Source organism: Fundulus heteroclitus, chromosome 4, assembly GCF_011125445.2.
Source record: "Fundulus heteroclitus isolate FHET01 chromosome 4, MU-UCD_Fhet_4.1, whole genome shotgun sequence".
In the NCBI taxonomy this organism is placed as follows: Eukaryota; Metazoa; Chordata; class Actinopteri; order Cyprinodontiformes; family Fundulidae; genus Fundulus; species Fundulus heteroclitus.
In genome coordinates, this window is record NC_046364.1 from 1,584,421 (window position 1) to 1,595,753 (window position 11,333).

General features: G+C 41.9%; 1 protein-coding gene across 1 annotated transcript; it reads left to right on the plus strand.

Annotated features, from left to right (window-relative positions):
* The first annotated feature begins 565 nt into the window (after positions 1 to 565).
* On the plus strand, positions 566 to 7,820 carry LOC118562793 (CUB and zona pellucida-like domain-containing protein 1). Its single transcript, XM_036135671.1, has 9 exons — positions 566 to 735; positions 824 to 968; positions 2,721 to 2,864; positions 2,989 to 3,047; positions 3,514 to 3,701; positions 4,207 to 4,601; positions 4,750 to 4,846; positions 5,648 to 5,828; positions 7,503 to 7,820. The coding sequence occupies exons 2-9, from the start codon at positions 952 to 954 to the stop codon at positions 7,637 to 7,639; spliced, it is 1,218 nt and encodes a 405-aa protein (XP_035991564.1). The 5' UTR covers positions 566 to 735; positions 824 to 951; the 3' UTR covers positions 7,640 to 7,820.
* The last annotated feature ends 3,513 nt before the right edge of the window (positions 7,821 to 11,333 follow it).

Sequence of the window (11,333 nt, forward strand, 5' to 3'; positions counted from 1 at the left end):
GCTCCTTCACATATAACTACAGCAGTCACACTGGAATTCATCCAATTGAGCTTGTGATTGAGGACTTTCCCACCAAGCCAATAAACCTGTCTTACTCTGATGGATCCTACACAACAAAGCACCCGCTGACATTGACACGACATAAACGTCTAGCCGTCAACTATGCAATTCAAACCAGCACGGCAGTCCCAACCACCACTACAGTAAATCCAATCATCACAACAGCATACCCAACTACCACAGCAGCACCAACTACAACCACAGCAGCACCAACCACCACAACAACCACAGCAGCACCAACCACCACCACCACCACAGCAGCACCAACCACCACCACCACAGCAGCACCAACCACCACCACCACCACAGCAGCACCAACCACCACCGGAGCAGCACCAACCACCACCACAACAACCACAGAAGCACCAACCACCACCACAACAACCACAGCAGCACCAACCACCACCACCACCACAACAACCACAGCAGCACCAACCACCACCACCACAACCACAGCAGCACCAACCACCACCACCACCACCACCGGAGCAGCACCAACCACCACCACCACCACCACAACCACAGCAGTACCAACCACCACTACACTAAGTCCAATCATCACCACAGCATATCCAACTACCACAACTGTTCCAACCACCACAATAAACCCCAACGGGCTTTATAGAGCATCAATCCCTCCTTTAAGCAAACTTCCTTTGGATTTCTCTGTTCATGGTACAGTAACAAATTTTGACTGAAAAAATAGTGTAAACAAGAAACTTCACTTTCTCACATTCTGTTTGATATCTCATCTGATTTTCAGTGGACTCGCACCATGCTCCTTCTTGTCTTGACGGTGATTACTTTCCTGTCTTCTTGGCACCAACTCCAGCAGAAGGAGCTTATCTTCCTGCATTTATAAACCAGCCTCTTGAAATAAAAGTCAGATCCATGGCTCAGTACACAACGTAAGCAATTACGTTTTTTAAATGTGATACATCTGTATACTAATTATCCATCCATCCATCCATCCATCCATCCATCCATCCATCCATCCATCCATCCATCCATCAAACCATCCATCCGTCTTCTTCCTCTTATCCGGGGTCGGGTCGCGGGGGTAGCAGCTTCAGTAGGGAGGCCCAGACGTCCCTCTCTCCAGCCACTTGGGCCAGCTCCTCAGGGGGAATCCCAAGGCGTTCCCAGCAGAGAGACATAGTCCCTCCAGCGTGTCCTGGGTCTTCCCCTGGGCCTCCTCCCGGTGGGACGTGCCCGGAACACCTCACCAGGGAGGCGTCCAGGAGGCATCCTGACCAGATGCCCGAGCCACCTCAACTGGCTCCTCTGGACGTGGAGGAGCAGCGGCTCTACTCTGAGTCCTCCCCGGATGACTGAGCTCCTCACCCTATCTCTAAGGGAGAGCCCAGACACACTACAGAGAAAACTCATTTCAGCCGCTTGTATCAGGGATCTCGTTCTTTCGGTCACGACCCAAAGCTCGTGACCATAGATGAGGGTAGGAACGTAGATCGACCGGTAAATCGAGAGCTTCTCCTTTTGGCTCAGCTCTCTCTTCACCATCAACGGATCGGTACAGCGCCCGCTTCACAGCAGACGCTGCACCAATCCGCCTGTCCGATCTCCCGCTCCATCTTCCCCTCATTCGTGAACAAGACCCCAAGATACTTGAACTCCTCCACTAGGGGCAGCACATCCTCCCCAACCCGGAGAAGGCACTCTACCCTTTTCCGGTTCAAGACCATGGTCTCGGATTTGGAGGCACTGATTTTCATCTCGGCCGCTTCGCACTCGGCTGTGAACCGCTCCAGTGAGAGCTGTAGATCACGCCCTGATGAAGCCAATAGGACCACGTCATCCGCGAATAGCAGAGACGCAATCCTAAGGCCACCAAAACGGATCCCCTCAAAACCTTGGCTGCGCCTAGAAATTCTGTCCATAAAAGTTATGAACAGAATCGGTGACAAAGGGCAACCTTGGCGGAGTCCAACTCTCACCGGAAACGAGTCCGACTTACTGCCGGCAATGCGGACCAGACTCTGACACCGGTCGTACAGAGACCTGACAGCCCTTATTAAAGGGTCCGGTACTCCATACTCCCGGAGTACCCCCCCCACAGGATCCCTCGGGGGACACGGTCGAATGCCTTCTCCAGATCCACAAAGCACATGTAGACTGGTTGGGCAAACTCCCATGCCCCCTCCAGAATCCTGCTGAGGGTATAGAGCTGGTCCATTGTTCCACGGCCAGGACGAAAACGGAAATGCTTTGGTCTGCCTTGAAGTCACTGTGAATTGTAAACGATCTATTTTACGTTTTTATTTGCAGAATTCTGTACACTAATTAGACATACCTTAATGACATTCTGCTTAATAACTTGTTGGGTCCAATTTGTGTGCTCATAAATTAATCCATAACACTGGCATGATAGGCCTCCTCTGGTGGACTACAACACTGTTTATGTAGGTGGTACATGTCAAAAATACACCATGACCAAAGGTTATCCTGCAGAACAGCACGCTGACTCAGCTGGCTTCTTATTTTCCTAGAGGGTAAAGAAAATCACTGCTTTTCATTTGACTCATCACTGGTCATAATGTTGTGCCATGTAGGTCTATATAAATAAATGTTTTTGTGGAATATGAATGCTTAGTTTTTTTCCCAATTTGCTTGTTTCACACTTCACTTGTTTTGGTTTTTAGGATTCATGACTTGCTTGTTGTTGGACCTGCTGGAATATTAAAGGAGAAAGTCTCTTCAGACACATACGTCCTAAAATGGACCCCATCTCAAAATCAGCTGTATGATTATTTCCCGATTTGCTTCATATCTGAGGCAAGAGACCAGTAAGTTTTGCAAACAGTGATTTGCTAATTTAATGTCTAATATGTAACTTACTCACAGGAGGTTTACAGCAGAGTATCTTACCTAATTGACATAAGGTGTAATTGTCCCGCTTTAACATCACAGGCTCGACCAAGTCTATCATTCAGAACTACGCTGTGTGACTGTCAGTGGTGAACATCATGGTAAGACTGCTTGTACTTGTTACATCGTACCAACAGCAGGAAAAAAACACACAATAAATGAATATTGACATTACTTCAACTCATCTTACACCTTATGCAACATTGACATTTTGTCTCCATATGCGTCCATTTAAAGAGTTTATGCCCAGTTTAGTTTAAAAATAGTCCTAGGGATGCTATTTTTATGAGCGCTGTTATGACACTTAAAACAGCTGATTAAGAATAGTCTTAATGTTCAGTTGTACTTTTCCTAAAATACAGATCATAACATTAAATCATATGATCTGTATTTGATAGAATTTGAACATAGAGTGAAGCTAGAAACAGACCAAGGACCAGGCTGCTAATTGGACTGAAACTGGAGTAAATTTAGGGCAAAGGCAAATCCATTGCATCATTTCTTTGCATCATCTTAAGTAACATCCTTGTTGTCGTTATTGACGGTTCTTCAAATGCATTTTTCCAGAGGCCAAAGTGACCTGCAATGAAACGACAATGTCTGTGGAGGTGGAAAAGACCTTCCTTATCAGGCGCAACGAAGACATATTGCATTTCAATGAGTTCACAGACTCTTCATGCAACTTGAGCACACTTTCCAACACTAGCCACCTGGTTGCTGTCATGTCGCTGGACAGCTGTGGAACCCTTGTGGAGGTACAACACAGAAAACACATACTTTACAATAAGGACAATTTAGGCCACTCTAAAAAACTGTCTTGGAGTCAAAATATTTTGTAATGAAAGACTCACATAAAAGAATACATACAAAATATCAACATATAAAGGAACCCCCTGCATTATAGTGGCACAGTTAAATGTTCCTCTGATAACAAGGTAATAGGAACATCCTACAGTTGTGCTCAACATCAGGAACTACAGAATTACCAAAGTCTCCCAAGGACAATCCATCCATCCATCCATCCATCCATCCATCCATCCATCCATCCATCCATCCATCCATCCATCCATCCATCCATCCATCCATCCATCCATCCATCCATCCATCCATCCATCCATCCATCATACGTGCTAATCCTTTATTAATAAAAAACCTAAAAACTAAAAAAACTTCAGTCAGTGTAATAGTGAACTCTTCATCCTAGTCTTATTTTCATGACATCTCAGTTTATTCCCTTTCATTTCATGTCCTTTGTCACAGGAAGATGACGATAACATTATCTTTACCAACGTGATCACATCTGCGGACAAAAGGGAAATCATTTCCAGGCACCACGACGTTGAGATTGCATTTTCCTGCTCCTTCCCGAAGCGAGCTAACCTGACTCTGGGATTCAGACACAAAAACCCATACGCCTTTAATGAGAAGGGCTTTGGTGCCTTCACCATCAACTTTGAGTTCTTTGAGAGCCAACGTTTCACAAAGCAAGTTGATGCCAGCAGCTACCCGGTAGAAGTTTACATGAAGCAGATGATCTTCATGCAGATCGAGACCACCACCTCCATCCCCAACACCGAGCTGTTTGTGGAGTCCTGCAGGGCGACTCCCTATGACAACCCAAACTCCCGCATCAGCTACACCATCATCGAAAATGGGTATTCAGTAAAAGAGAAGGCTATTTTCACAGACAACATATGAGAGACATCATTATATGTCAAAGTGGTCTTTCTTTTTAAACCCTCGATCAATGAAAGTTTGTTGGAGTAAATTATTCTACAAGAAATTGTTTTTCATTTGTTCCAGATGTATGAAGGACAGAACAGCAGTAATCTACCCCAGCTCCAAGACTCAGTTCAGATTTGGAATGGAGGCTTTTGAGTTCATTGGAGCTCATGAGGAGGTACGGTTACCTTTCTAAAATAGTATGTCCTTTTGAAAAATAAAGCCTAAAATCTTTGTTTAGTACCAAGTAAGTGGAGTTCAAAGTCTCCACCGAGTTTTAAGGCATCACTTAAAATGGTATAATTTTTTTGGTAAATACCATTTCAGGCGTTTCACTGTCTTATTCTTATTTGAGATCAGTTCACAGAGGTTCAGAAATTAAACCCTGACATATCTTCACCAAGGCTCTTTCCCTTGGCAGAGTGAAATCCAGGGTTTGCATAAATGTTGATATATTGGCTCCTGGGACTCAGCCAGGAAACAAAGGAGAAAAACAACTACAGAAAACAAACCATAAATATACTGAAAGATGTACAACAACCAGATATCCAGTCAGTTCACTGACTAAAAATGTCTCTGGGTAACATTTCCTCTGAAAAGGGACTTGATCAGGGTTAAAACCTTCACTTTGACTTAATAATTCCAACTGGGACTGGTTTACTTTTTTTATTTAACTCTAGTAAATTGAAAAATGTGTTTAAAATAGTTGAATATCACAGTGAATGTACATATGACATCATCTGCATACTTCGATTTCGCCTGTATTTTTATTCTTATCTATTTGTTTCCTTTTTTTCTCATTTTCTTTGTGATCCACTGTATATATGAAAATACACTGTATATAACTGATGCACCTTTTCCTACTCTGGCACCTGCTTCTGACTATTGACTATTGAGCTGATGTGACAAGTAAATTTCTCCAATGTGAGATCAATAAAGCCTATCTTATCTTAAAAACTCCGTCTGCCTGGTTCAACAGGTCTACATCACCTGTTCTATCCTCCTGTGTGAGATCGGTTTTCCTGGAACCCGGTGCTCTCAGGGATGCATCAGATCTGACACGTGGAACAACCGCAGGAAAAGGGATGCTCCAGCTGAGACGAGCAGCCACTCCATCTCCCAGGGTCCTTTGCGCCTCATCAAGACTCCTGACACTAAGGGTGAGACTTCAAGAGCAAGCAGTTAATAATTACTCACTGCAGGATTTTTGTGAAAGTTCATGCTATTCATATTTGTATTTTTGTGATGCTGAGGTTAGTTAGTACCATGCTAATTTCAGAATTTGTAGGTGAATTCAGAGCTGTTGGGAATTTTCTAATCATTTACCTAAACACGTATATTCAGGAATACCAAAATACAGTCTATACAAAGTATGGCAGAAATAATAGCTCAACAGCAATAATTCATGCAAAACTACTCATTTCTTAATTGTTTTTTAAATTTACAACTGGATGAAATCGATAAGGCATTGTAGATTTAAACTAGGGCTGTCAGTTTTAACGCGTTATTAACGCGTTAACTTTGTTAGACCATAATAAATGTTTTTGTTGCGCGTTAATCGCGCGTCAAAACACACACACCATTCCCTAATGTGTTTTCCCTTGGCACTTTCCGTAATTCCGTAATTGTTGCCAAATCGGCTTATTTCATGCGATTTTGGGCTTCTTTTTTATAAAGTCGCTTGTAAATTTAATGAGTCGCAGGTTGCGTTGTTTTGGGGCTTGTTTCTGAAAGGGAAGTTGCTTATTTGGGCTCTAAAATAAGTGACGATAAACAGGAGTTATTAGGAGACCTGCCTGCACTACAGACACTTTAAGTATAACCAGCTGAAATACCCAACCGCCTCATAACGTGCTGCAGCACATTCTCCTCTAGACTGACATAGGAGCCAAGAGAGTAAAGGGGGGCCAACTTTGCCCGTATTTGGTTCTGAAGATGAGTTTTTACACCCTGCTAACATTGCAGAAGCCAAACCCATAAACCATAATTTAATGCTTATTAATTTGTTGTCACATTGCCAGATGAAGTACCTGGAGTTATAGCATCAGCACATGAAGCTGTGCTAAACAGTTCTCTTTAAAGGGTATTGAGCTCCTACCCAGTGGAAGCAAAGTGTAAGACTCTGGAATGACCTGGAAATTTAAAACCTTTTTCCAGGCTTTAAAAAAAACTGTGCATGAATGTGGATATAAACATACAATATAATATTTTGTAAATATACAAAAAAATATTGTTGTTGGTGTGAAAGCTCAGAATTAGATGGATGTGAGAGAGAAAAAAAATAAACAATAAAACTTGTGACTTTATTGAAATGTAAAATTAGTATTACTTTATATGTATATGTGTGATACCATATTTGTCTTTGTTTAAGAGGCAAAAACATATTTCGGCACAAAAGCAGGTATTTATTTCCACATTTGTTTCCACATTGTGTAAACATCAGGGTGTTATGATTAGTGATTTAGACATTATTGGCTAGAGTTTAACATTTTATGGCACCAGGATGTTTTCATTCCAATTCTGAAAAGTGCTTGAAAATAATTTTTGTACAAACATGTTTTTTATTAGTGTCATTTATTGCAAAATTGCATATTAAAATGCCCAAATAGGCTTTTACACTTTCAGAAATAAAAGGATAAAAAATGCGATTAATTTGCGATTAATGTTAAGTTAACTATTGACATTATGCGATTAATCACAATCAAAATTTTTAATTGTTTGACAGCACTAATTTAAACAAGTTTCTTTTTCTTAGTTTCTGTCCTTTTTTTGTACATTTTATGAGCTTTCTGCTTTCATAACCAGACCTTATGATTTATCTTTTTGCATTTCAGGATCCGGCCTGAATCTGAATCTGAGTCTGAACCAAATCTTGGTTGTCGGCTGTTTTCTGGTAATTGGAGGGATCATCTACCGAGCCCGGAGAACCAGAACTAAATACCAACTGGTTCCAATTTCTGAACCACAATAACTTTAAATCTGCTTCCAAAATTAAATTTCTTTCTTTTAGAAAACATTACTGGTTTGAAGGTGAATAATTGTATGTACTAAAAAAGGCTTTATTATTTCAAAAACTAAAACAAAATTTGCTTTTGATTGGCACGTTGTGATTTTGTTGTAATCCAAATATTCTGCAATCAAACATTTTATGATTTTATAATGATGAAATAGCTTTGAACTAACTAATGGGTATCAGAGACATTTGTGGTAATTTAGCATTTTATTTCTTTTTAACTTTGGTTGTGGGATGCAAATAGTATAACATCTGACCAACTTGTGTAATTTGAGGTAAACTAAGTTTTCTTTCTATAAGTCTTTAAACCCAATAGAAAAATCAAAGTCCTTTGAAACTGTCGCTTCATGCTTGCTCAGTATGAGGGATTGCAGCAAAGCCATGTACAATGCAGATGACTCTTCCTGTGGCTCTACGGTTCCCCAGGAGTGAATGCTGCTTGTCGGGACTTTGATGCAATCAACTGGTTTCCTTATATAGGACATTTTTGACCAATCTGTATAATCTGACCCAATCTGTATAATATGATTGAACTTGACTTTGTAAAGTGCCTTGAGATGACATGTTTCATGATTTGGCGCTATATAAATAAAATTGAATTGAATTGAATTGAATTGAATTTGAACTTTTTTGTGTCGCCGACGCCAATTAAAAAAATTCTACTTTAAACACAATTTGATTGTTTATTTTTCATTCGCTTGTGTTGAATTCCCTTGAAAGATTTTCTATGTTATTGTTTTCACAAGGTGAAGATACTTTGTAAATCTACCCATTTCAAATACTGGATGAAAAAAAACATTCTTCATTTTGAGAACTTCTTAACAAATTAGTACAAAAAAGTCATCAGTTTCGGTGCCAGTTTATGAAATTTTCAGCCCTTGATAGTATGATAGTAACCATACAAAATGTCTAATTTGTATATGTATGACCTGAAAGTTTACTAAATCAGAATATCTGAGACTTTGTTCAAGCCAAAGGGAAATTTAGAGAGACCAATTTGTCCTGTTTTTGAACGGAGGGAGGAAACTGGAGTCATGTTTGGTATCTTTTTTATTTAGAAATAAAACAAATCGGCCATGAAGCCAGACATGACAAAAGAGAAAAAAGTATTGTACAAATGATGCCAAAGTCAACAAGGGAGAGGGGAATAAAAATAACAGAGTAAGAAAGACAGAAAAGGCAGAGACACAAAGAAAATACATAGACAGAAGTACACTACAAAGTTGCCAAACCAGACATTCGTTGGATCAGACAGATTTTTTTTTAGATGTAAGAACCATAGAGTTTCAAATACAACACCAGCTGAAATGGTTGGCATTATGAGATAACAGAGGCTGTGGCTGCAAAAGACACTTAGCAGTGAAACAAACCCAAGGACGTATGGCATGCATAAACACATGGACAGTTATCTTCCCTGAAGCAAAGCTCTGAGTCTATTGGTGACATGGATCCTGGAAGACAACATGGAGTAATCGACCAATCCTGAGCAGGCTTTGCTCATCCACACAAGATGACGTGCCAGGGGTTGTACCCTATCTGGCATCCGGAAATCTACTCGTTTTTGTTTGAGAGTCTAGTACTGAAGCTGTAAACGTTCCCCTGACTTTTAAATTAAATACGTTCAAATATTTTTCTGCTTCAAGTCTAAATATTACTACAGTAGTCTACAATAGAAACACCACATGTTTCAAACAAAGATTCTTGGAATGACTGGATGCATTTAATTCATAAAAGCAGACGCCTCACCTATAGACGCTATCTCCAGAATGTACAATGTGCTGTATATATATATATATATATATATATATATATATATATATATATATATATATATATATATATATGTCAGGGTGCGGTTTTTGCCTGCTGCACCCTGAGCATTTTCCAGCACCGTCCTCCGGCCGTCCAGCCCTGATTCCACTCTCCCTTGATCACCTACACCTGTTACCAATCAACCCGGACTCAAGCCATCTATCAGTCAGCCTATTTAAACTCTAAACGAAACTGGCAAGAGAAGTCATAAACCCATATTGCCAGGTCACACAACTCAAGTTCCTACTGAGCTACCCACATAAAAACAGAATTGTTTTTATGTGGGTAGAACCGTTAGTAATATTAGTTTATCTAATGTCTAAAGACACGTATGTATTTATTGTTGATCAAATTGAAAATATAAATCCCTATATAACTGTGCAAATTCTCAGTCATGCGGGTCATGGCAACCACAAACAGGATTAAATCAGAGGCAACAGGACGTTTTCTTTCAGAAAAACTTAGCCTGTTATGTGATAATTTTTTTTTCTGTTCTATCTCTCCTCGAGATCCGTCGGTTTTTCTTCAGCTCTCCAGAGCTCCTTATCTGCTATTAACCTTCCCCCTCCCTACTGCTATTTGCTTCGTTTTGTGTCTTTTGTGCCATTTCTTCATAGCAACCAAAAGCTCTAAGGAAATTATGGATCTCCTCACCTCGTCTCTCAACGCTATTGATCAAATTATTTCAACTGAAAAGCAAAGGACCGGGGAGCATGCCTGTCCCGATGGAACTTTTTTTGCGGGATACATCTGTCATGTTTTTATGATGAACCTGAACACAACCACACACAGAGTTCTGTTTAGTGAGTTTATTGAAGATGATGAAGACCAGAGTTCAGACTAGACAGAAGTAGGAGGCAGCAGAACCAGAAGCACAGCAGAATGGAGACTTGGAACCAGGCTGGGCCAGCAGTACGACAGAATGGAGACTTGGAACCAGGTTGGACTCACAACATGACAGAATGGAGACTTGAAACCAGAACTACAGCAGGCTGGTGGAGAATGGAGGAACTATGGACTGGACGAGACTGGATGAGGTGAGCAGCAGAAACAGAGGTAAGCAGGGAAACAGAACGAACTAACGAGGAATGACAGACTGCAGTGAGCTTAAGTAGTGAGGCTGACAGGTGTGCTGAATGCTGGCTGATTAGTAGCTGACAGGTGTGAATGATTACTGAACCGGAGACTGGAGCTGTATGGAAGGTGGAAAGTGTCTGAGTCTGTGCATGGTGTAGCAGACAGGCTGCATCATGACAGCACCCCCCCCCCCTTAAGGCCGGCTCCCAGACGGCAAAACGAAAAGAGACAACAAAAGAAAACAACCCACCCAGGGTGGGCGGAGGGAGGCACTGGACGGTGGGCTACCGTCATATAAACAAAAAACGACCCACCCAGGGTGGGCGGAGGGAGGTACTGGATGGTGGGAACCAAAAAAAAAAAATCCAAAAAAACAGAAGAAACCAAAACACAAATCTACCCCAACGGGGTGAACAAAGGACAGTCTGGTAGGCACTAGATGGCCAGCAGGAGGGACCTCTGGTGGGCGACCTCGGTGGCGGAGCAGCAGAGTCTGAAACGGGTTTCGCGGTGGGCGACCCCGACGAGGCAGAGTCAGACGTGGGCATCGCAGTGGGCGACCCCGATGTGGCAGAGCTAGACGTGGGCGTCGCGGTGGGTGACCTCGGTGGCGGAGCAGCAGAGTCTGAAATGGGTCTCGCGGTGGTCCCTGACGAGGCAGAGTCAGACGTGGGTATCGCAGTGGGCAACCCCAACAAGGCATAGCTAGACGCGGGCGTCGCAGTGGGCGACCCTGACGAGGCAAAGTCAGACACGGGCGTTG

What these genes read in the sequence shown, in the direction of transcription:
- LOC118562793 (XM_036135671.1), top strand. An exon ending in GCTGTGGAACCCTTGTGGAG is followed by an intron (nt 3,702 to 4,206) that starts GTACAACACAGA and finishes CCTTTGTCACAG; the next exon opens with GAAGATGACGATAACATTAT. An exon ending in TCATTGGAGCTCATGAGGAG is followed by an intron (nt 4,847 to 5,647) that starts GTACGGTTACCT and finishes CTGGTTCAACAG; the next exon opens with GTCTACATCACCTGTTCTAT.